The 25,921-nt window shown below is 47.3% G+C and overlaps 1 protein-coding gene across 4 annotated transcripts in view; it reads left to right on the forward strand.

Annotated features, from left to right (window-relative positions):
• Positions 1–21,340, forward strand: part of NAV1 (neuron navigator 1) — a 244,343-nt gene extending 223,003 nt beyond the window's left edge. For all 4 annotated transcript variants that reach the window (XM_049634335.1, XM_049634332.1, XM_049634333.1 and 1 more), the window contains 16 exons: positions 1,777–1,860; positions 2,104–2,215; positions 6,433–6,554; positions 10,233–10,429; positions 10,687–10,879; positions 10,972–11,140; positions 11,927–12,024; positions 12,192–12,287; positions 12,527–12,686; positions 13,370–13,605; positions 14,423–14,577; positions 14,719–14,790; positions 15,283–15,479; positions 16,220–16,338; positions 18,328–18,525; positions 20,442–21,340. In XM_049634335.1, the coding sequence (XP_049490292.1) occupies positions 1,777–1,860; positions 2,104–2,215; positions 6,433–6,554; positions 10,233–10,429; positions 10,687–10,879; positions 10,972–11,140; positions 11,927–12,024; positions 12,192–12,287; positions 12,527–12,686; positions 13,370–13,605; positions 14,423–14,577; positions 14,719–14,790; positions 15,283–15,479; positions 16,220–16,338; positions 18,328–18,525; positions 20,442–20,537 (2,304 nt within the window). In that variant the 3' untranslated portion in view covers positions 20,538–21,340. The remainder of the gene's footprint in view (positions 1–1,776; positions 1,861–2,103; positions 2,216–6,432; positions 6,555–10,232; positions 10,430–10,686; positions 10,880–10,971; positions 11,141–11,926; positions 12,025–12,191; positions 12,288–12,526; positions 12,687–13,369; positions 13,606–14,422; positions 14,578–14,718; positions 14,791–15,282; positions 15,480–16,219; positions 16,339–18,327; positions 18,526–20,441) is intronic.
• Positions 21,341–25,921: the final 4,581 nt, after the last annotated feature.

A 25,921-nucleotide genomic window follows, 5' to 3' on the forward strand; every position in this document is an offset into this window, starting at 1 on the left:
GCCCCACCCACCATGGCCAGTGGCCTGGGTCACGTCCTGCACACCCCAGGAAATTCACATCTGGGAGATGCTGGGGGAAGAGACGCCAGGGAGGCAGAGAACATTAGTGTGTCTGATTCATTTACACTGAATCTGTCAGCCATCATGCTGTCAAGGCTGGGTGAAAGCCAAGAAAATGAATTTAGAAGGTGATTTTTCTTCGAACAGGAAGTTCCCTTTGGCTAAGAGAGAACAAATAGCCAGACGTGACGGGTTCTGAATTTGAGACGCAGATTTCTGTTGAGGGTCGGAATCCCGTCCTCAAGCAGGAGACAGTGATGCCAGGACTCTGCAGGATCCCTTGATTCCTGATCGAGCTTTTGTTGTGTTCCATGTAACTTCCCAGCAGCCCACGCTGAGGACACACCCTAGACAGGGAAGGGCTGCAAGGCACTTCTACTTCTCCCAAGTGCCCGCCTCTCTCTGGCACCACTGCTTACCCTTCAGGTCTTATAGGCACCCTGGTGAGGTTGAGGGTTAGGGAAGGTCCAGAGGAGGGAGAAGTTGTGTAGGAGATGAGAGGAAAGCCCATCCAGAGCAAAGGGCCCAATGCGCCAAGACAGCACACAGGAAGCTGACAGTTCCTGGGGTTTCCCACGAGTAGATGTCTGGGGACTCCAAGCAGTCTGTTCACAGGGATGTGGAGAAGTGAGTAAGAGGCAACCTGAGGCCACGAAAACAGGAGGCACCGCTGTTTGGTACAGTAGGTGAAAGTCAACGGCTCAGGGTCGTGACATAGGTCTGCCACGGAGCCCAGGCCTAGATAGATTCAGGGTACATGCGTGTGAAAGAGGCAGGTCACACAGGCCCAAAGGGATTGCCTCCAGCCACTGTCAAATGAAAGGAGCCTCCAGGCATGTTTCAAGGGCAATACGTATAAACTAGAGTTGGCCCAACAGGGGGAGAGAATCATTGGCTCACAGGTAGTGACAGGTGTCACAGACATACATCCTAGAGCTTTGGATGAAGGACTTGCCCAAAATATGCCTGTCACTTCTGGCTAGGGTCGCTGACTTGGTCAGATATCCTCCAGTGATGGCTGTTCCTCCATTCCTAGCCCCCTGCTTCATTTCCTGCACCTTTCTCAAAGGCTGGAGGGCTAGCTCCTGCTCCTAGTGGCCTTAGCTCCACCCTCCCCAGCCAGCCTCCTCCTCATGAAATCCACCTGACATCTAGTGGCCAAACTGTGGAATACCCCTGAAGTTTCCTGAGCTCCTCCTCTCCAGCCCTGCAAAGACAGCCCGAAGAAACCAGGAACTAGGAGACGCAGGATGGAGTTAAGAACAGACGGCACTTGAGAGCAGAGGTGGAAAGAAGCACCAGTTTATGCTGGGAGGTGATTTAGACCCATGGGGGCCAGTCCGCCAGACAACGGAAGAGTTAAACCAAGATAATAGGAATGTCCCAGAAGAGCGAGGGACAGTCCCACCTCTGGTGATGATAGGTACCAGGACCCAAGTCTCCTAGAGCCTCCAAAAACCTGCCCTACCCTAATGCTCTCTGTGCCTCGTCATCATTCAGGAAGCTAGTCCCCACCAGGAAATCTCTTCAGGCCAGAAAGGTGTTTGAATTCCACCTTGTCTGCTCAGGGAAATCGATGTTTAAAAATCACCAAAAAGTTTGTTAGCAATGGTCAGTGCTGAGACACAGAATATCAGCTCAAACTACTTCCCATAATAGGCTTTTCTTTTCCCAAGCCTCAGGCAACGTAGGAACCTCCTGACATGTTTATTTCAGGCTAATCTAGTGGCAGCTTTCGAGCAGAGCCTAGTGAATATGACATCCCGTCTCCGACACCTGGCAGAGACAGCAGAGGAGAAGGTAAGGGAGCTGGGAGTTCTCCTGGCATACAGGCTAAGGCTAACCTCACCCCCTCTCTCCTGAGCACCAGGTTCTCCCTCCCTTCCCGTCACCCTGAGTTCTCACCGCGCCCCTCAGCACAACTGCCCCCGTCCCCTGCCTTCTCTATCAAGTCTGGTGGAATTCCAGTGCCTCGCCTGTTGCCTGGCGCACAGTAGGCGCTCCTAATCCCAACGAATGACACTATTGTCATATCTCTCCTAGGACACCGAGCTGCTGGATTTACGAGAAACCATAGACTTTCTGAAGAAAAAGAACTCTGAAGCACAGGCAGTCATTCAGGGAGCCCTCAATGCCTCAGAAACCACACCCAAAGGTAAGACATCCAACCTCAGGTTGAAGGAGAACAGGAATGGGGTTATTGGAAATTTTTACCTATGCCTATAATATGCTGGGTCCCATATCAAGTTTTTAGAAGGTGCGGGCCCTTTGATGCCTTTCAGTGTGATGCTCTGGACTGGTCAGAGCCAGGGGCATGATCCTCCCATCCCTGGGGATGAGGGAGAGTTGAGCAGACCTGCAATCCCCATGGGTCTTCCCCCGAACCTTTAGGACAGAGCCCAAGAGCCGTCAAAGACAATCATTAAAAGAGCACTTTATTCTTAAGAAACCAAAGGTAAATCCAGGGGCACCTGGGTGGCTCAGTCAGTTGAGCGTCTGACTTCGGCTCAGGTCATGATCTCACAGTTCGTGAGTTCAAGCTCCACATCGGGCTTGTTGCTGTCAGCACGGAGCCCACTCTGGATCCTCCCTCTCCCTGTTTGCCTCCCTCTCCCCTGCTTGCACTCTCTCAAAAATAAACAAAACATTAAAAAAAAAAACAGAAAAGAAACTAAAAGTAATCTTACCATATGATCCAGCAGTCACACTCCTTGGTATTTACCCAGAGGAGCTGAAATTTTATGTCTTCACAAAAGCCTGAATGTTTATAGCAGCTTTATTCATAATTGCCAAGACTCGGAAGCAACTGAGATGTCCTTCAGTAGGTGAACGGATGAATGAACTGTGCTGTAACCAGTCAATGAAACATTACTCAGCATTAAAAAGAAATGAGCTATCAAGCTATGAAAAGATACGGAGCAGTGTCAAACGCACGTTACTAAGCGGAAAAAGCCGATGAGAAAAGGCTGCGTGCTGTATGACTCCAACTCTGTGACATTCTGGAAAAGACAAGGCTATGGAGACTGAAAAGATCAGTGATTGCTCAGGGGGCAGGCAGGGGTGAATAAGCAGAGCACAGAGGATTTTTAGGGCAGCAAAAGTACTCTGGATGATACTGTAACGGTGACTACCTGTGAATGTATTTGTTCAAACCCGTAGAATGTATAACCTCAAGAGTGAACCCTCATGTCAGCTGTGGACTCTGCTGATAATGATGTGTCTGTGCAGACTCAGCAGTTGTAACAAATGCATCCGTCTGGTGGTGGAGGCTGAGAGTGGGGGAGGCTACGCATGTGTGGGGCATGGGGTGATATGGAAAAGCCCTGCCCCTTCCTTTCAATTTTGCTGTGAACCTAAAACTGCTCTACAAAATGAAGCCCCCAAAATTAGCACTTTAATAAGGGAAGGGAAGCAACAATAACATAAAAGCAAGGAGGGGGACAAAACATAAGAGACTCTTAAATATAGAGAACAAACTGAGGGTTACTGGAGGGGTTTGGGTTGGGGGGTGTGGGCTGAATGGGCAAGGGGCATTAAGGAGGACACTTGTTGGGATGAGCACTGGGTGTTATATGTAGGGGATGAATCACTGGAATCTACTCCTGAAATCATTATTATACTATATGCTAACTAACTTGGATGTAAATTTTAAAAAATAAATTTAAAAAAGTTAGCACTTTACCTTTTTATATACACGCACACATATATATTCTTATTTGATCCTCCTTTCTGTTCTCCAAGGGTGATGCAGTCTACTCTTCAAATGAGACAAAGATCACATGGGTTACATGGGGCTCAAATGACAAGTTAGCCTTGGCATTTAACAACCAAACAGTCAAGTTTGCTAGAGAAAGTCAAGATGAGTAGTGGTCTGATGCCCCCAAATCCTGCAATCTCTGACTCCAGGCAGGCTTCCAGGGTACTTGGATGGTCCTCTAACTTGCCTGCAGCCTGTTTTCCTTTTTAGTCCACTATCAGTGGTCCCCAACTTCTTTTTTTTAATGTTTATTTATTTTTATTTTGAGAGAGACAGAAAGAACATGAGTGAGAGAGAGGGAGAGAGAGAATCCCAAGCAGGCCCCATGCTGTCAGCACAGAGCCCGATGTGGGGCTCGATCTCATAAATCTGAGATCATGACCTGAACTGAAATCAAGAGTAAGACACTCAACGGACTGAGACACCCAGGCGCCCCAGTGATCCCCAACTTCTATCAGTGTTCTCCAGCCCCTTATTCCACCATTGACCTGCCTCACTCTGAACATAGACTCTGCCTCCTCCTTAATCAAGAAAATAAAACATTTTCAAGTAAGAACTCCATGGACTCTTCCCCCACTCCATCAGTTTATATTCATCTAATCCTTACTTATTTTTCTCCCATTTCCTTAGAAGGGGCTGCCCTTTCTGGCCAAGAGGGATCCCTTATCTAATGCTTGGGGATGCTCCCCCTAGCATTGATGTCCCCAGAACACATACACATACTTTTCTACATCTTTGACCTCTTATTCTCCATTCACTCCTTCCTCTCTGCTTATAATGCGGCTGAAGGCTCATTTATCTTTAGAGAAGAAAAAAGATGTATCTACCTACATCCCTTCTAATTATAATCTTCACTCCTTCCTTCACCAACTTACCCTCCACTCCCCTTTCTCACCTAACCCTACTCTAATTTGCTTCCATTGCTATCATCCTACCGAAACTGCTTTCACTAAAATCACCAGGGACCCCCAATTTTCAAACTTTAATAATTTTTGGTACTTATTTTACTTGACTTCTGTAAAATAGACATAGTACCTAACCAGAAGTTTGTTGTATCAAATCAGAAGAGCTCACCATGGTGTGAGGCATATAGTAGGTGCTCAAAAAAAAAAAAAAAAAAAAAAAAAAAAACCCTTTCACACACACACACACACACACACACACAGAGGCAATACACCAAGGTTTCTAAGATCTAGCCCTGTTAGGCCTCCTTTTTTTCATTACCTTCAAAATATAAATATAATCAGATTTTTAAAACGTTTTTATTTTGAAATAATCACACACTCACCTGTAATTACAAAGAAATGGACAGCCAGTCTCCTCCAATGTTAACATCTTGCCTACTGTAGAACGATGCCAGCAGATTTGTTTTTTCATAGCACTTACTATGATACCCTGTTGAAAGAGGAAGTGGAGGGTTAGATCGGAGATAGGGAGCTAGTTGAGTAGATGTTTGCAGCTGTCCTTCTAGAAACAAGAGCTGTTCAGTGAAGATGTGGGTAGTTTCTGGTTTATTTTCTCACTCTCTCCATGACCAGAAATGCATAATAATTTTTAAAAATCTGATTATATTTTGCCCTTGCTTCAAAATCTCTGTTGTTCTTGCTCATTACCTATGGCACAAAGGCAAATATCCTTAAAAAGGCATTCAGGGCTCTCCCTGACCTGGCCTGAACCTGACCTCCACCCCCACCTCTTGCTGTGCTCCCTGTGCTGCTTCCCATTCCAGTCTGCCTGAGGTTCCACAAAACAAAGCCAGAGCCCTGCACAGGGCCTCTGCATGTACTTTTTCTTTGGCCCTAAGTAGTTTTCCCAGTGTTCCTGTCTGAAAAACTTCTGTTCTTTCAAGACTCAAACATTTCCTCCTTGGTTAACTTTTTCCTTCCCTGTGGTGGAAATGTGGGTCATTTTTTATGCCATTCCAAACCTTCTCAGGGAGCTAAAAGGATTTTCTACCCATCAGATAAGAAAACGAAAGCTCATTTAGGTTAAATGCAGGACAGTGGCTAGTTATGCTTGGCCTTGGAGCACCAGGCAGGCAAGTATTACAGGGGAAAAATCATGAAAAATGGTACGTTGAGGGGTGCCTCGCTGGCTCAGTCTGTGCGCATGCGGCTCTTGATCTTGGGGTGATGAGTTCGAGCCCCACATTGGGGGTAGGGTTTCCTTAAAAAAAAAGCAGTAGGTTGATGTCTCCATCAAAGTATTGAGAGCAAGCTTTCATTAGGCCTTCTCAGACCTAATCAGGCTGAGTTCATTAGTCTGTGTACTGCTTTTTATCCTACTAGACTGGAAGCATCTTGAGGAGAAGAAGCATTTCTTAACTTACATTCTTACTTTTTTTTTTACTTTTTGCATTTTTTTTTTTTTTTTTTTTTTTTTTTTTAGTATATGTGCTGCCGAAGCGAGCACACCTTTAGCATGTTTTTAACGTTGAAACATGATTGGCACTCCATAAATGCTCGTTGACAGAAATTATCCAGAAAATGAAAAATGTGGCTGTAGGAGTTGGTTGGTACCCTTCTCGTCTACGTTTGGCAGCTAGACTTGCCTTAAGTCTCATGTCTTCTTTAAATCTACCCTGTGTGTGCTTCCCATTTGTTCGTGGCCCCTAGAACTCCGGATCAAGAGGCAGAACTCCTCAGATAGCATCTCGAGCCTCAACAGCATCACCAGCCATTCCAGCATTGGCAGTGGCAAGGACGCTGATGCAAAAAAGAAGAAGAAAAAGAGCTGGGTAGGTATAGGTTGGGGGCGAGAACTGTGAGGAGCCATGGTGGGCCACCTCCACCTCAGCATAGGGATTGGCTCCTTCCAGAACCAACCAAGATATGGTCCCTTGGGGTTAACACAAAGCCCCAGGTATCTGCTCAGAGCAAGGTCTGCTAAACTCTCCTTTGATCCCAGTCATACCCCACTTGTACCAAGGCCATCCCTCTAGCCCTTAGGCAACCCACTTGCCTTGGGTTCTCCATGCCTTCGATTAGATCCAATGTAATTTGGCAACGGAAAGAAATCTCTAGCAGGGAACGTCCTATCAATCCCCTCGCCCATTTCCTTCTCTACTACGGAGAGAAGATTTTCTGAACAAAGCCATTCATGCCCGATGCTCCTGGAAGTCATTTCTTCACTTTTTTTGGAGAAGTATTTATGGAACTTTCCATAATACTTCAAAAGGAATCTTTATATTATTGTTGACTAGTCCAGACATAGTTCCCCCCACCGACTCCCCCAGCTGGCTCCTGATAGCCCTAGACTGACTTCGGATGACCTTTCTGCAATTCTATAGGCAGATCTAAAACACTTTTAGCTCCTCTGCTGCCTATGGGAAGGAGAGGATCCCCTAATGGAGATGTCTTGCTCCTCTGTCTCCTGTTCAATGGCACTGGCCCCCAAAGCTTTGTGTAGCACAGATGGGTCCCAGCTGTGTGAAATGAGTGATTAAGTGTTGCTTCTTTTTTTTTTCCCTTCAAAATGCTGACTTCAAATCCCTATTTTTTTCCAGGTCTATGAGGTAAGAGACCCAGTTCCTCTCTCCTTGTTTTCTCTTTCCTTTTGCCATACCTTCCCCATTTCCAGAGCAACTCCCTCCCTTAAAGAAAGAGCGGCCACTCATAAAACTAACCGTAACAACCACCCCAGAGTTCCTAACTCACTCCACTGCATGGTCCATCCACGGCTGCCCCACATGAGGACAGAGGAGTGGTCTGGTTGGGGGCCAAATGGGAGAGTTAACAAAATCCTGATCTATTCCCTCCTGTCTTCCCCTTTTTACAAAATCAGACTGTTATAAAAGCAGTCAATTTGAGTTCCCCTATCCAGAAAATGAGCTTTCTGATTTTTGTTGTTGTTGTTGTTCCTTAAACCCTAGAAGCCCAAAATGGAAGAGAATCACTGGATGAACATTATCTTGACCACAATTTCCAGAGGCCAGTTCAGTTTGGGTCTCGCCTGGAGATTTCGCTCTATAGGGAGATGAACCAGAGATAGGAGGGGTTATGATTCAATCCAGGGCACCCTCAAACCACCCGCAGACCTGAAGCCCTCTGAGCATCCATGGAGTTTCCAAAGACATTTCAGGGGTTACAGTATAGTTTCTCAGACAAGCAGAAGGTGAACCCAGAACAAACCAGACATCTGAGGTCCACTAACCCTATCCTAACATTGTGCCAAGTGTTACGAAGGATGTGAAAAGTGGAGCCTGTAATTTGAACCATCAAGGAGCCTGCAGAATTGCTGAGGAGACAAAAACCAAAATTGTGCATATAATATTGATAACAGTCCAACGGTGCCGAAATGCTTAATTCAGCCAGGGGGTGCTAAAGGAGCTCATAGATGAAACTAATTACAGAAGGCAGGGGAAACCCCACAAAGGAGGTAGAAGTTAAACTGAGATGTGACTTTGACAGGAGAGTGTGCCGCGAGGCTTTCTACGCAGACGCTGTCTAATCACAAGGGGAACAGTGGGGCAGGGATTAAAATCAGTGTAGCTAGAGCACTGAGTCCAGTGAGGCACAGATATGAAGGGCCTGAAATGCTAGGCTAATTATTTAAACTTGATTCTTTAGGTTAGCATTTCCCAGAATGTATTGTGCTCTAGTCCATGGAGATGCCCCTTAAAACAGTGATGCCATCATCAAATTTGAGAAGCCCTGCATTTCTATAGTGCACATCCATGTAGGAAGAACTGAGAAGTCCCTCAGTAAAGAGTCTGTTTTGGGGTGACTGGGTGGCTCAGTTGGTTAAGCGTCCAACCCTTGATTGCAGGATCGTGAGTTCAAGCCCTGCGTTGGGCTCTGCGCTGGTCGAAGTCTACTTAAAAAAAAAAAAAAAAAAGAGTCTGTTTCGTTTCGCTTGATTGATCCATTGTTTCCCGAACTCAGGGAATCCTTCACCATCTGACACCAATCAACATCTGCCAACAGTTGGGCTTTGGGGGCCCTGAGCGACACAGAGAACACTACTCTCTCTCTCTCTCTCAGGATCTTAGTGATCTTACAGGGCATGTGCTCCAGGCAGATTGTGGTCACAGGATCTCTTTCTGCACACACACATACATACATACATACACACACACACACACACACACACACACTTACATACACACTGTCTCTCTGTCTCTCTGTCTCTCTGTCACTCTCTCTCATTTATACATAGCTTCCCATAGCTACAGCGATGTAGAGAAGACTATTGGGTTGAAAATTAAGGAAGGCTGAGTTCCAGTCCCAGGCTTTCCTTCAATCCTGCAATCTCAAACAAGTCACTTTTCAGCCTCGGTTCCTCATCTCTGTGGAGAATTGAGCATTATGGGAGAATCTTGACTCCTCGGTGATGATATATCCCCTGCACGCATACTCTAGCTAACTGCACACATACTCTCTCTCTCATATCCCCATCACAGCCAGATTGGTCCTTTATGCCCTACCTGGGAGACAACAGCACACACTGCCATCAGTTCCACGCATCACCTGACAGTCTTCCTGTGTTCCAGAAGAGACACTGTGAAAGAGTAGACTCAAATTTTCCTTTCTTTTCTCTCACTGTCCCAAAGATCTGGTTTGCTTTTGTCCCCTACAGCCTTCGACCCCTCCTTTACTCTCTGTCTCTTGCTGCCATCCCATATCTGTGTCCCTGTGCGTGTGTGCATGCTATATGGATGCATGTGAATGGGTGGGACAGAGCCCTGGTTTGCATCTCTAGCTCACAGCCCTAACACCCAAGCTCATCAACACACCTAAGGTCAAAAACAAAAAACAAAAAAAACCATGGTCCAATTGTAGTATCCCAAGTATTTTGAGGAAATGCTGGGAAATATTCCTTACTCTAGGACATTTGAGTGGAAATAGTAGAAAGCACTTGTGTCTGTTTCAATCATTCTGGGATGTGCTGAGCACAAGAGAACTAAAAGAAACTTGATGCCACTCCCTTCTGATGCTTTCCACAGAATCACATTGCCAGTTTCTGGTTAATAGGTAAATGGATTCTGATCTGATGAGCCCTGGTCAAGGTGGATCCTGAGACCCAAAGTGAGCAAGGCTCTAGACTAAGCAAGCAGTAATTGGTCTGCTGGAGAAGGTGGGATGGGGTCATTGAGAGATTGGCCACCATATGACCTCCGGGGGCTTCTCTCTGCCCTTCTCGGGGGCACAGTTCCCCCGTGGGAGAGAGCAGACCCAAGAAGTTCCCATAGCCTACAACGGTGAACCAGAACATTCCACTTTCTCTCAGCCCTAATTTCTAGGCAACTCTTTGTCCATATTCCATGAAGCCAATGAAGCCTTAAGAGGGAGGCTTAATTACAGCAAGCAAATACCCTGTCTGTACAGCTCTCTGTCTCAGAAATCCCAGACCAGTCCTCACCCAGTCTCCGGAGTGGAGCCCTGACGTCTCTCTGCCTGGATCTGCTTTTTTCTAGCTTCGAAGTTCCTTCAACAAAGCCTTCAGCATAAAAAAGGGACCCAAGTCAGCTTCCTCATACTCTGATATTGAGGAGATTGCCACACCCGATTCCTCTGCCCCCTCATCCCCCAAACTACAGCATGGCTCCACAGAGACCGCTTCGCCCTCCATCAAGTCCTCCAACTCCTCCTCTGTGGGCATTGATGTCACCGAGTAAGTGCTTTCTGCCCGCCACCCTGCCCAGTACTATGTAAGCTGCTGGCCAGAGCTGGCAGCTATGCCCATCGATTGCCCCTGCACCGTAGATGTCTCCTGGAGCATGTGAGGCCAGCGATGGGCCTTCCCTCCCACTCCTGCTACTGATTATCTCAGGGCAGGAGGAACCGAGACTACCAGCCAAGGGTCTCAGTGTCCCCTAGTCACTCTAGAGCTTCCCCACATGACCTGGCTTCACTCTCACTTTCTTACAGGGGCCCCGCCCACCCGGTTCCCCACACTAGGCTGTTCCACGGCAACGAGGAGGAGGAGCCGGAGAAGAAGGAAGTATCAGAACTGCGCTCCGAGCTGTGGGAGAAGGAGATGAAGCTCACAGACATCCGCTTGGAAGCCCTCAACTCTGCTCATCAACTGGACCAACTTCGGGAGACGATGCACAACATGCAGGTCGGTGTCTGGGCAGAGAGCTAAGGAAAGGGAAGACCGAGGCTCGAGATCTGTCCAACGCTGCAACCCCACCCTGTCTGTTCTCGCCACAGTTGGAGGTGGACCTGCTGAAAGCAGAGAATGACCGGCTGAAGGTAGCCCCCGGCCCCTCATCAGGCTCCACGCCAGGGCAGGTCCCTGGATCATCTGCTTTATCGTCCCCTCGCCGCTCCCTGGGCCTTGCCCTCACACATTCCTTCAGCCCAAGTCTCACAGACACAGGTACCTGTTTGGGAGGAGAACTTTTAAGGGTGGAAAGAAGAAAAGGGGTTCGCTGTGACACCATTCCACTTGTACAGGTGGCATCTTTCTTAGGTCATGGAGGGAACGATGCCTAAACCAAGCAGATGCCAGTGTCGTGAGACACAAAGAGTTGTTAGCGTCCTTCAACCTTTTTTAAAAAAAAATTTTTTAAGGCTTATTTATTTTTGAGAGAGGGAGAGAGAGAGAGAGACAGAGCACGAGTGGGGTTGGGGGTGGGCAGAGAGAGAGGGAGACAGACCCGAAGCAGGCTCCAGGCTCTGAGCTGTCAGCACAGAGCCCCATGTGGGGTTCGAACTTACGAACCATGAGATCATGACCTGAGCCAAAGTCAGATGCTTAACCGACTGAGCCACCCAGGTGACCCTGGTCCTTGAACCTTCATTTGGGCTTCAGTTTTTGTAAGAAATACTTATTTGGAGGGGTGCCTGGGTGGCTCAGTTGGTTAAGCGTCCGACTTCAGCTCAGGTCATGATCTCGCGGTCCGTGAGTTCGAGCCCCGCATCAGGCTCTGGGCTGATGGCTCAGAGCCTGGAGCCTGCTTCCGATTCTGTGTCTCCCTCTCTCTCTGCCCCTCCCCCGTTCATGCTCTGTCTCTGTCTCAAAAATAAATAAACATTAAAAAAATTTTATAAAAAAAAAAAAAAAAAAAGAAAGAAATACTTATTTGGAAAGGATGATGACTGGAAGGTTTAGGAAAGCCTGTGGGTGCCCCCTAAAGCCAATAGTTCTTTTCACCGTCTACAGACCTGTCACCCATGGATGGCATCAGTACTTGTGGTCCAAAGGAGGAAGTGACCCTTCGGGTGGTGGTGAGGATGCCCCCCCAGCACATCATCAAAGGGGTAAGGAACTTCAAGAAGGCCTGGTCACACTATTGTTTTTATCCAAGAAAATCGCGTCTCTGAATACCCCCAAACCAGAGTACCCCAATGCTAATGCCTTTCATGATCCCTCCCTTTCTTGGAGTGATCTGCACTGAGGCTCACATCCTTCTGCCTTGGCCGTATAGGACTTGAAGCAACAGGAATTCTTCCTGGGATGTAGCAAGGTCAGTGGAAAAGTTGACTGGAAGATGCTGGATGAAGCCGTTTTCCAAGTGTTCAAGGTAAAGGGATACATGTACTCACAAAGGTGGTTCATCTTCTCATGGGAAATTCAGCCATCCAGGCATTGGGATCTTGGGGACCTTTGATGCTTCGTGGAGAAATGCTAACTAGGACAAACATGTTCCTCCCTTACTCTGTCTACTTGTGTTCCCTCTAAAATTTGTGGCTTGTACATCTGTGTTTGTATCATCTTGGTGTTCCTCTCTATTCCTTTTTTTCTCCTTTTCTTGTCGGTTAGGACTATATTTCTAAGATGGACCCAGCCTCCACCCTTGGACTGAGCACCGAGTCCATCCATGGCTATAGCATCAGCCATGTGAAGCGAGTATTGGATGCAGAGCCCCCAGAGATGCCTCCCTGCCGCCGGGGCGTCAACAACATATCGGTCTCCCTCAAAGGTCAGTCTTTGTCTCTCAGGGTGCAGCGATACGGGGTGAAGGAGGGAGAGGAACATCAGACCATCCGTCACACATTCGTTCAACAAGGATTTACTGAGAAGCTATACTGTGCTGGTCGCTGTACTTAAGTGACGAGAGATATAAAAAGATCAGGAAGGGGCGCCTGGGTGGTTCAGTCAGTTAAGCATCCCACTTCATCTCAGGTCATGATCTCACGACTCCTGGGTTCGAGCCCCACGTCAGGCTCTGTGCTGACAGCTCGGAGCCTGGAGCCTGCTTTGGATTCTGTGTCTCCCGCTGTCTCTGCCCCTCCCCCGCTCACCCTCTGTTGCTCTCTTTCTCTCTCAAAAATAAGTAAACATTAAAAAATAACAATAAAAAATAAAAAGATGAGTAAGATCCAATCCTAACTTTTATTCCCAGGGCCATTTTCATTCCCAGAGAAATTTCTAGGAAGCCTGGGTTTCTCACTCCACCCACACACCCATAGCTCAGAACATGTCCGGAAAAATAAGATCTGCATTTTCAAAACTAGGGGTTTGGGGATTCTCGTGGAACCACAGGGCAGGTGGTTCTGAGTTCTTTCAGTGGGCTCTGAAGAAAGAAATGCCACCAGGCGCCCTTGCCGTCCTCAGGGCCCTGGTCGTGGCTCATGCTCTCTGGGGCGGGGGGGGGATGTTCAGGGCTGAAGGAGAAGTGCGTCGACAGCCTGGTGTTTGAGACGCTGGTCCCCAAGCCGATGATGCAGCATTACATCAGCCTCCTGCTCAAGCACCGGCGCCTCGTCCTCTCGGGCCCCAGCGGCACAGGGAAGACCTACCTGACCAACCGGCTGGCTGAATACTTGGTGGAGCGTTCCGGCCGCGAGGTCACGGAGGGCATCGTCAGCACTTTCAACATGCACCAACAGTCTTGCAAGGTGGCTGCCTCCTGACCCACCCACCGGCCTTTGCCTGGGACTCTGCTTCCCCAAAGCCTTGCCCAGGCCTTTCCCCACCCCCTCTTTTCCCTTTCCTTCCCTTTGCCCGAATCTTCTCCCTTCAGAGTTCTTTTCTTTCCCATCCCACTGCATCCCCTTTCCTAGTCCGTCCTCTGCCCCCAGTTTCTTTCCACACTTTTCCCTTCCCTTCTTTCTCCATTCTTCCCGTGGCCTCTGTTACACTCCTTTCCCTTTTGCTGATCCTGAACTAAACGACACCCTGATTTCCACCTCACTTTCTGCCAACCCTGAAAATCCCGTCTCTTCTTTTATTTTCTTCCCTCTACCTTTCTTTTCAGTATTTCTTTTCCATTTTACCTTGACTTTGAACTTTCTGGGGAGAAGCACTCAGAATTAAACGTTATACATTATGCGGTTCCCTGCCAAATCCGGATGTCTCTTGAACACTCTGAAGTCGCTTCAAATTTTGGCTCTTCCCGGCACGGGGAGGCACGTCCATTGGAGTGGCTCATGGTGCCAACCCAGTGAAAAGCCATGTAGGATAGACAATATGATCCCCACCCTTCGGGGACTTAAGAGGCACTGCTTAAGATGGTTGCCTTGGAGCCTTTGGGGCCATGGTTTATCAGTCCATAGTAGCGTGCTTCTACAATCGCATGTTAAAATGCATCAAACAGGAACCAAAGGCTCCAGGGAAATCCAGAACTAGCATAGCTTCTCCGGAAGCCTTCCTCCCAAGGTTGATCCAAATGCTCTCGACTCCTGAGTGCTGACCCACTCCCTTCTCTTATCTCAGGATCTGCAACTGTATCTCTCCAACCTGGCCAACCAGATAGACCGGGAGACAGGAATTGGGGATGTCCCCCTGGTGATCCTGTTGGATGACCTGAGTGAAGCAGGCTCCATCAGTGAGCTGGTCAATGGGGCTCTCACCTGCAAGTACCACAAATGGTAAGCGGGACTCAGGACCAAAGTCACCACAGTGGGAAGAGAGCCTGGTTGGTCCAACCTGTGAGCTTGCCATTGGGCCTAAATAGCAGAAAGCAAGTGTTAAAACGAGTCTAAGTAAACCTTTTCCTCCTTCTCCCACAGTCCTTATATTATAGGTACCACCAATCAGCCGGTAAAAATGACACCCAATCATGGCTTGCACTTGAGCTTCAGGTAAGAACTGTGCCCTGGATGAACCTTCCAACCCTACCTAAGATTCTATGAACTAGTTAAATCCCAGGATCCAACTAGAGGGGCAGTAGCAGAAGGAAAGCGAATTAGGCGGGGCCTCTGGGCTGGGAAGAGAGATTAGGTATATTTGCCATGTCAGTGATGGGGTGGAGGAGACCCCTTGAGAAGAGGAAGAAACTGCAAAACTAGGGGCTGAAGCTAGGACGCTGTAATTTGGGTTCTCTGCCCACACACCACCTCCCCATCTGGGTCATTAGGGTCAGAGGGTTATCTGAAGAGGGTCACTGATTTGAGGGTCAGCTCTGCCTGCCCAGTGCTACTGCCCTGAGTTCTGCCGAGCCCGCTATTACTTGAAAAGAAATCCAGCGGGCATCAGTGGGAGGCAGGCAGGAGGAGGGACGGACTGGCAGGGGATGAGCACCGACAGTGTCCGCATTGCCACCCCGACCCCATTCTCCCCATTCCTGGCTGCAGGATGCTGACCTTCTCCAACAACGTGGAGCCAGCCAATGGCTTCCTGGTTCGTTACCTGAGGAGGAAGCTGGTAGAGTCGGACAGCGACATCAATGCCAACAAGGAAGAGCTGCTTCGGGTGCTTGACTGGGTACCCAAGCTGTGGTACCATCTCCACACCTTCCTTGAGAAGCACAGCACCTCAGACTTCCTTATCGGTACTGGGGTTCAGCTTCCACCTTGGGGTCAAAAGGTGGCTTTCCTCTCCGACTTTGCCACCCGGTGGGATGGTCCCCTTTCTTTCTGGAGTCCTCAGCATGTAAAGGAGTGGCAAGCCTCAGGGCTTCAGACCCAGGTCCGCTTAATGACTTAAGAAGTGTTCCCCTTGCAGTTAGCCCCATGATGGGGGCAAATCACTTCAACCAGCAGAAAGCTAACCCCGCTCCCTCATTTTTCCCACACTTAACAGGGAAAAGGAAGGAAAGTGTTCAGGAGGGAATGGAAAAGGTTCCCGTCACTCCCTCACCTTGCTTCTACCTTGTGAGGAAGCATGTTTATGAGACTGCCAGCCAGGCAGCCGCTCCCACTAGTCTTGACAACAATCTCAGGACAGCCTGACTCTAGATTTCTTTTATTCCCCGGCGCCTGGATGGCTCAGTCAGTTGAGTGTCCGGCTTGGTTTCAGCTCAGGTCATGACCACATGGTTCGTGGGATCAAGCCCCGCACCAGGCTCTGCGCTGACAGCAGGGGCCTGCTTGGGATTCTCTCTCACCCTCTCTCTGCCCCTTCCCCACTCACTCCTGCTCTCTCTTTAAATAAATAGACTTTAAAAAAAATACATTTCTTTCACTCCTTTAGTTATCAGATCCCTCTGCCTGGTATTAAGAAGTAAAAGAGAGAGATGACTAGGGAGAGCTGAGTTCTCAGCCATCTCAATGGCCTCATCCTTTTCCCTAGGCCCTTGCTTCTTTCTGTCCTGTCCCATTGGCATTGAAGACTTCCGGACCTGGTTCATTGACCTGTGGAACAATTCTATCATTCCCTACCTACAGGAAGGAGCGAAGGATGGGATCAAGGTGAGCCCTACCGTCTGACTCTACTCAATCCCCAAGGTCAGGTTGTCCCACCAAACAAGGCAGAATATCTCTTCAAGGTTAGACATGAAGCTACTATGATTAGTTAGGTTCTCTTCCTACTCTTAGGTAGAGTAAGGCCGTGTCTCCAGTCACCATTTAGCAAATCGCTATGGGAGCACTGTCTCTGTGACCTGTCCAGTCCTGGGCCTTCTGGCTCCATGCCCAACTCAGACCTCTCTCTTAAGGATCAGAACAGGGGCACCTGGGTGGCTCAGTCTTTTGAGCATCCGACTTCGGCTCACGTCATGATCTCACAGTTTGTGAGATCCCACATTGGGCTCAGGGCTGTCAGTGCAGAGCCTGCTTCAGATCCTCTGTCGCCCCCCTCTCTGGCCCGCCCCCCACTCATACTCTCTCAAAAATGAATAAATATTTTTAAAAAAGAGGATCAAATAGAGAAATCACCAAGCTAAGAATTAAGTAAAACCCTACTATTAACTACTAATAAAAATGTTACTTTGGCCCAGTTCCATAACCTTTTTAAACATCCTTCTATAGAAGAAAGGAGATAATAAATTCTGCTCTGCCTAAATCACTGGGTTGTTTTGAAGATGTGAAATATGTGAAAAGATTTTTAGAAGTTAGAATAAGAAGGATGCAAATAAGAATGCAAAAGGAAGAGGTCATTTTATTAAAACATCCCCAGTTTTTTTGCCCGTGAAGTAGGACATAATGATCACTATAGTCTATTCCAGCCCTAGTGAACTATAATGCAATGTCTGGACCCCTATTGGCCATATATTTTCCATAAAAGTAATTTGTTATTGGTGTACCTGAGTGGCTCAGTTGGTTAAGCATCTGATTTCCACTCATCTCATGATCTTATGGCCTGGGTTCAAGCCCCACATCAGGCTCTCTGCTGTCAGGGTATACAGCCTGCTTTGGATCCTAAAAAAAAAAATACAAAAAAGAATAAAAAATAAAACATAAATAGTAATTTGTTATTGTAATAGATATCCCCTAAGGACATGGTAAATTTCTAGAGACACTATCTATGAAACTGATGCCAGAAAACATTATTTCACTTAATTTTGCATTAAGCAGGTTCTAGGCTCTGAGCTGTCAGCACAGAGCCCAACAAGGAGCCTGAACTCATGAACCTCGAGATCATGACCTGAGCCAAAGTCAGATGCTTAACCCAACTGAGCCACCCAGGTGCTCCAAAGTCAGAATTTTTTTTGTGAGATATGATTACTAAGGGTACCTGGGTGGCTCAGTCAGCTGAGCATCTGACTTCGGCTCAGGTCATGATTTCACAATTCGAGTCCAGCGTTGGGCTCTGTGCTGCCAGCTCAGAGCCTGGAGCCTGCTTCAGATTCTGTGTCTCCCTCTTTCTCTCCCCCTCCCCCAATCACACTCCATCTCTCTCTCTCTCAAAAATAAATAAACATTAAAAAAATTTAGGGCTGCCTGGATGGCTCAGTCGGTTAAATTTTAGCTCAGGTCATGATCTTCTGGTTCGTGAGTTCAAGCCCCACATTGGGCTGTGTGCTGACAGCTCAGAGCCTGGAGCCTGCTTCAGATTCTGTGTCTCCCTCTCTGCCCCTCCCCACTCATGCGCTCGCTTTCTCTCTCTCTCTCAAAAATAAATAAACATTAAAAAAAAATTTTGACTTAAAAATTTTTAAACATTTTAGACGAAGATATGATTACTAAAGTGGGAGAATTTCTTACTCAAAAAGTAAAATTATGGGATCATAAGATGGGTACATGTTAAGTATTTAACACAGTCTACAAATTATCCTCCAAAGTAGTTTTACCAGCCGACACCAACTTACTTCTTTTGTTGGGAAACTCAGAAAATTCCGTGGGGGATCAGAGCCTCAAGGCTTTCCATCTAGGAAGTCCGTATGACCATCAGGAGACTGCATGAGCAAGCTTCTACCTGTGGATTCCTCTGCCAGTACTCACATTTCCCCTTCTATCCAGGTCCATGGACAGAAAGCTGCTTGGGAGGACCCAGTGGAGTGGGTCCGGGACACTCTTCCCTGGCCATCAGCCCAACAAGACCAGTCGAAGCTGTACCACTTGCCTCCACCTACCGTGGGCCCTCATAGCATTGCCTCACCTCCCGAGGATAGGACAGTCAAAGATAGCACCCCAAGTTCTCTGGACTCGGACCCTCTGGTGAGTAGAAGCCATTCTAAGGTAAAAGTAAGAGTATCATGGAATTGAACTTTTCATGCATACCCTGATGGACACTGAAGGGTATCAGCAAGCCCAGGACTAGGAGGAGGTCAGTGAGGAGCTCAACTCTCAGAATCCTGGGTTATAAAGATCATATGCCTGCAACCTAGCTTAAGCTAAATAATAATGCATGCGGGCAAGATATACTCTAGTAAAGACCCAAGTCTCAGGCAGATCCCAGGTAGGATGTGTGGTCACTACCTCTCCCTCTGTGCTCTGGTGCTGTCCTGAGGACTGCCTCAGCTCAGTGGATTTCATGAGCCCCTGTAAGAAGCAGTCTGAGACAAGTGACCAACTAGGGGCAAATATTTGCAAGGCTTGTAACCAAAAGAGGATTGGTATCTAGAATATATAAAACTTCCCGGGGCACCTGGGTGGCTCAGTCAGTTAAGTGTCCGACTTCAGCTCAGGTCATGGGTCCAGTCGTGGGTTCGAGCCCCGCGTCAGGCTCTGTGCTGACAGCTGGGAGCCTGGAGCCTGCTTCGGATTCTGTGTCTCCCTCTCTCTCTCTGCCCGTCCCTGGCTTGCACTCTGTCTCTCTCTCTCTCTCTCTCAAAAATAAACATTAAAAAAAAATAGAATATATAAAACTTGCCACAAAATTTCCAAATAGAAGAATGGACAAAAGATATGAATAGGCATTTGACTAGAGGAAGTGCAAACGGCCAATAAAAATATAAAAAGATCCATAACCTTTCTAGTAATTGCGGGAATGCACATCCAAATAAGGAGATAACCATTTCACACTGCAAAAATAGTGTGTTTGGAAGCACAGGCTTCCTACTCTGCTGGTGGGAGTGTTCATTAACAAAGTCATTTTCGAAGATAACTTGGCAGCTTCTATTAAAATTTCAATGTGCACAACTTCTGTGACCTTGCAGTTTTACCTTGCAAGAAATTCTCCCACATAATACACTTTTATTTCAATTTTGACTTTGTTAAAAATGTAGTTATCTGTGTAAGAAAAAGCCATTAAATTGGAAGACTGTTAGTGATCATGTAAATAAAAGGGTAGAGAGAAGATTCGATAAAGAACCAACCAGGCATACTTAGCTAAAACGGAGGGTCATAGTCTTGAAGAACCAGGGGAGAGTGAGAGGTAAAGAGGGAAGAAGGAAGGAGGTGAATTACACTGAAGAGTTTAGACTTGACACAGAGCACTAGGGTATGTGAGCCAGGGGAATCTGGTTCATGATAACACTGGTTATCATCTATTGGAAGAAGTTGACAGACACAGATGTTCTTAGGGCCACTTTGCACATCCCTCCCAATATTAGTCAGTGTGTATGCGCCTTCTGTCCTTTTCTAGAGTGTGAGTGCCCTAGAAGCAGAGGGGGTCTCCGCTGTTTGGGCATCAGCTCACGGCAGGGCACTTTATGTCTCAGCCACACTCCTGAACATCACACACACATGCTTACAGACAGGGTTTAAGTAATCATTGCTGCTCGCTCTTTCTTTTCTTTCTTTCTTTCTTTCTTTCTTTCTTTCTTTCTTTCTCTTTCTTTCTTTTATTTATTTTGAGAGAGAGAGTAGGTGCAGGGCAGGGGCAGAGAGAGAGGGAGACAGAGAAACCCAAGCAGGCTCCACGCCTTCAGTGCAGAGCCCGATGCAGGGCTCAATCTCACGAACCTGAGATCATGACCTGAGCCGAAACCAAGAGTCGGACGCTCAACTGACTAAGCCACCCAGGTGCCCCTTCACTGCTGCTTTTTCATGAGCCACTTGTAAACTCTCTGGGCTCTAAATCACTTACGAAACAAGAATCAGATCCAGGATCTAGATTGTATTAGGTTTCCCTTCTGGGGGCGGGACCCTGAGTCCCAACCCTCATTAATCCATCCTTTTGCCCTTTTTAGATGGCCATGCTGCTGAAGCTTCAAGAAGCTGCCAATTACATTGAGTCTCCAGATCGAGAAACCATCCTGGACCCCAACCTCCAGGCCACACTTTGAGGGCCCAACAGTCCCTGTCACCCCGGACAGCAGAATGCCGGCAGGAGCGACGTTCTCTCCTCCTCTCCCCTCTCTTCTTCCAGAGCACTGTGTCTCCGGCCCAAGAGGAGAACAGGAGGGGGAGGAGGAGGTGAAGGAAGAGGGCAGGTTCTTGGTGCTGCACCTTCGAGAACTTCCTAGGAAGGACTGGTGGGGTGGAGTTTGGAAACTTGTGTCCCCTAGATCCATTTACTGGCCTCCTCTCATGACTTTGGGGAAAAGATGATTCTGGGTCTTTTTCCTTGATTTCTTGTCTCAATTAGAAACTCCTAGGCTTTCTGGGGAGGGGCTCAGAAGACATCAGCAAAACCTGCAGCAGTTCCTAAATGATTCTCATGAACAGCTCTGAGAGAGACAGCCCTGTGTGGGGAAATCTGAGGGAGGTGGAAGCTCCCCAGAATTTCTCACAGACCCTTCCGAGTTCTGTCACCACTGCCAATCACTCTTCTTCCCCCAGAGATCTGGCTGGAGCCAAGAAAAAGAAGCATGTGGTTTAAAAAATGTTTAAATCAATCTGTAAAAGGTATTTAAAAAAAAAAAAGGAAAGATGAAGCTGGAGAGAGAGGAAACAGTTGCCAAGGTAGAGAGAACGCTGCCCATCCCTGGATGACATAAGGGATGATGACAAGATGGCTGCCTATCTCAGAAGTCACCACACCACAAAAATAACATTCCAGCCTTCAGAGAAAGACTGCTAGCCCTGTCTTACACCCTCTAATTTAACATGCATGACAGTCAATAAACCCTACTTTTTTTATTTTTTATTTTCGCTTTTTGTTTCGTTTCTTTTTTTTCCCCTCCCATGTGCCTATTGATTTTCCTTTTCTTTCTTTCTTTCTGTTCTTTCTTTCTTTCTTTCTTTCTTTCTTTCTCCTTTCTTCCTTCCTTTCTTTCTTTTGCCCCCCCCCCCCATCTCCTCTCATGCCCACAAAATGCTTGGATTGCTTTTCCTGGGCCTAGTTTGGCTTTGCCAAGTGGGTTTTCTCTGGAGAATCTGATGCCATCTAACTGGCCCTAGCTAGATACCTGCCACCCCACTATCTCTGGCGTCCTTGGGACTTATATGAGACATGAAGCATTGGCTCAGACAGAAGTAGAAGAACCTTGACTTCCCTTTTGAGAAAGCACACGTTTTGCTTGGATGCTCAGCTGTCAGTCTCTGACTTAAAAGGGTACCGCCCCGTGTTGATAGACGATCTACTCTGAGCTTCACACTGGACTGGGAGGAAAACCAGGAAACTAGAACTATTCCTTTGTCTTGTGGCCTGTTTGGCCCCTCACTGCCCTATTCTGATGGCACCCACTCTGCTCGACTGAATCCAAAATCCCTAGCTGGCCTTTACTATTTGTTTTTGGCAAGTAAATATTCACCTATAAGAGACTGGACATCCGTGTGAAATACTCCCAGTCAGAATATAAGGCTCAAGGAATTTGATTTGGTGGCAAAGATCTGCCTTCCAAAGGGATCCACCTGTAGCAGAAGTTGCCCCAAAGGTCTGGCAGTCTGTATGCCTTCATTCAACAAACACTTACGGAGTACTCACTGTCTGTCACTAGGTTTAAAAAAAAAAAAATGACGAGACTTGAGCCCTTATATTCACAACCTAGTAGGAAATCTTAACCTCCATTAAATGCACATCTTCTTATCTAGACCCTCAGGATCATCTAAGAAATGTAGCCAAAACCCAAGTTGCCAGCTAGAAAGAAGCCTTTGATTAGATGTCCAATACACGGGGGGTAGAAGGTCTGGGGATCAGTCAAGATGGACCCTGAAGGACTACGGAATCTTGCTTTATCTCAAGTGGGCAAGTTCTCTTCCCGCCATTTCTGGAAGACCCTGTGGGACCAGATCCAGGTTGAACCGCCTGGTAAAGATGAAGTCTCAGGGTTCTGCAGATCAAAGATATGTGATCAGCCTGGGTCCAAGCACTTGTTGTTCAGATTCCTAAGTAGCACAAGACCTTATCAGAACTTCTAGGCGTATGAACCTGGACCATTCTGTCCTCCCCAACCAAGGAATACATGCATCGGACTCTTCACATCAGGATATTTCCATTTAGGTCCAAAAGATGGTTCGGGTTGCTCCCCACGAAAGCTTCTGCATTCACCTGGTAGCTCCCAGGGATGACAGGGTCCTCTATGATGGAGACTATTACTGCTTTTGCTGCTAAGTCCGTGAGCTGTGAAGATCCCCAACCAACTCAGCTGTAAAATATGCAATTCTGTGGTGGGAAGAGGATGTTTGTTCAAGGATGGTGCTGAAATCACTGCCTTAAGGTCTCTGCTGTGCAGAATGAGGACACCCCAAAGCTGGGTGTTCTAACTTGGAAGGAAGGGAAGACCGGATGGGCCTTCTTTGGACCGAGGCCTCTTCTGAACCCTGTCCTTAGCTCCAGTCCCATGGCAAGGCTCAGACTTGTAATGCCACCTTGATAAGGTGGTTGAGCCTTTAATTCTCTACTTTCTGGTGCTGCCCAGCCAGTGCCTTCTAGGATGGATGTTACTGGCTACTTGAGAAAAAGGAAAGGGGAGAGCCCCTTCCTCCATTCCAACTGCCTCAGACCCCCAAAGGGATTCTTGTCTCCCTGGTAACCATGGATACCACCGGGAATTTTCCTTGGATCCTCAACAGGTTGATTCTGGAGGCCTCTCCTGGTATGAATTTTAATCTCTATTCTTGGGACCCACCACCCTCTACTCTGAGTTGACTGCTGCATTTAGCCCAGGTCTCTAGTTGCTTTCCTCCAAAAAGCGTGTTCCCGTCTAATGAGGTAGCACTGCAGCCTCAGCTTTCCCTCTGGAGCCTGGGACCCTGTTTACAGTTGCGCACTTGGGCCCCTCATTGTGGGGATCTATCATCTCACCAAGGAATCATGGTTATGTGGCAACTGCAGAAGGTTGAGCCTCCTCATGGTGCTATAACCCCTTGGGGTGCTCATCCAGACTTCTCTGAAGCAGAAAAGCTGAGCTCCCCCTTACTGCCCTGGAATTGATGGCAAGAGCAAATCCACAGCATTCTCTCCTACCTACGCACGTGCTTCTTAGTTGAGGCTACTGGGATCCCTCCAAAAATGAAAACTGGGTCCCCCAGCTAAATTCTCAGCCCCCAGGCACCTTCAGAAGAACCCAGCCTGTCTAGGACTGGGATGTGTGCTCTCCCCTTCCTCTCCAGACCCTCATCTCCATTCCTCACCAAAGTGGGCTAGCAGAGGACATGGGTCAATACCCAAAATCAACTTCTGAGGAGAGCCACAACTGCAGGAGAGGTTCCTCAGCAGAGTCCCTCTCATTTCTGGATGAAGACAACCAACACATTTTGTCCAGTGTATGTGTTTCTCAATCCCTGCCTAGGCATTAAAAATAAAATACTAGGTAATTGGAGGCTAATATGGGACCTGATGTCTGTGTGTCTCTCTCTCTCTCTCTCTCTCTCTCTCTCTCTCTCTCAAGAGCAGTTTGCTGTTGCTGGTTCCTATCTTCTGAGGCTTCAGAATATTTTTTTAAAAATCTATGCTTTGTTGGCAGCTCTACGGTGCTTATCTCTGTCTTTGTGTGAATCCTTATACCAATGTCTTTTTCGTGTAGTCTAACCATTGGGAAGCTAGAGGCTAGCAAGGAAGAAAGATTTGCTGTCCACGGACAGACCCTACAGTGAAGTCCTTATTGATTGCCATGCTACATTTGGTTTTAAATTACCAGCCTTCTAACTAATCTACTCACAGCCCGTAAGGGTTTCAGACAAAATAGTGACTTTTTTTTTTTTTTTCATTTCACTTCTGGCTTTTTGGTTTTCCTGGTTTGCAAGATTCCCGATGGACCTAATCTCCCCATGTCTTCACTTCTGGCTCCCTGAGACCAGGGTCACACTATACAGAGGGACGCCCCCTTTTAGTCTCGGATGTAACTAGTTTCTGTAGTATTACAAAAGAGTAGGAAGAGAACAGCCTGCTCTTCCTCACAAACACCTCACGTCATCGCCTGACAACGCATATACAGAAATTCTTATAGGTAAAATTTGCCATACTGAGTGAGACTTGGTCCTACAAGCCAGCATCAAGAGACCTACAGGAGGCTCTCTGGTCTCTTTATTGCAGGGTGTTTGGGAAAGGAAGCTGTTCTTGTCCTAATCACACATTTATCATGGGGTTCAAGTGCTAAAGTAATCCAGATCACCAAATGTAACTCCTCACCATAACCTTTTTTTCTTATTCCTGGGCCTTAGCTGAGCTGAAGCTAATAAGTAGACTATCATAAGTCAACCCCACAGATGGGGTGAAATGTGTTTTTCCAGAGGGTTTACTGATGGATATACTGATTTAATCCTGGTACACTCTTTCGATGACTAGTAACTACTAGCGAGTTCTGGCTACTAGTGATTCATGACTCCACTAAAGAGGCCATAAGTAATAAAATGGTCTTAGGGACACTGTGTTCCCAAAAGGCCAACGCCTGAAGATACTTCCCTTTATACTTGAATCAGCTTTATATATTCATGAGTCCTCAGCCAACCTGATCAGGGACATATGGGGCCACCAGCTTAGCTCTCTCCGCTGCTGCTGATCCACGTGTGCGTGTGTGCTCAGCCTAGCCCTGGAAGCAAGCACTGCCAGCCATGGACCTGGCAAACAGAATAAACTGGAAGATGAGGACACCAATGGAAGCTGCACAGAGACCATTACAGCTGAAAATTAAACCTATGTACTGGATCCTCCCAGTTTGATGTTTTGGCTATTTTTCTTCTTTTTTAATGTTTATTTATTTTTGAGAGAGAGTGAGAGCATGAGCCCGGGGGGGGGGGGGGCAGAGAGAGGGAAACAGAGGATCCAAAGCAGGCTCTGTGCTGACAGCAGCAAGCCCGTGGTGGGGCTCAAACTCAAGAACCATGAGATTGTGACCCAAGCCAAAGTCTGGCGCTTAACCGACTGAGCCACCCAGGTGCCCCTTGGCTATTTTTCTGAATGATTATGCCATGGAGAATTTTCTGTGACAAGAGTGGCCAGGGAAGTAAGTGAACTCTTGCTTCCTTGATTCAACTTTTTAGTGGTTTTCAACCTGTGTTTCCAGACCAGCAGCAGCAAGCACTGGGAATTTGTTAAAAATGAAATTCACAGGCCCCATCTGAGACCTACGGCATCAGAAACGAGAGAGAGGGCCCAGCAATTTGTTTTAACAAACCCTGTTGGTAATTCTGATGCATGCTACAGTTTGCAATTCACTTTTTAAAAGGGAAAGCCAAGTAGCAGAATCCCCACGCTGAGGGGCTTTAGGACTGAAAATTAGAAGGTCGCAGGTTATAATTCAGACTCTAATATTAATTTCAAACTCACCTTTCTTGTGCTTCTTTA

The sequence above is a fragment of the Panthera uncia genome, chromosome F1 (assembly GCF_023721935.1).
Source record: "Panthera uncia isolate 11264 chromosome F1, Puncia_PCG_1.0, whole genome shotgun sequence".
Classification (NCBI taxonomy): domain Eukaryota; kingdom Metazoa; phylum Chordata; class Mammalia; order Carnivora; family Felidae; genus Panthera; species Panthera uncia.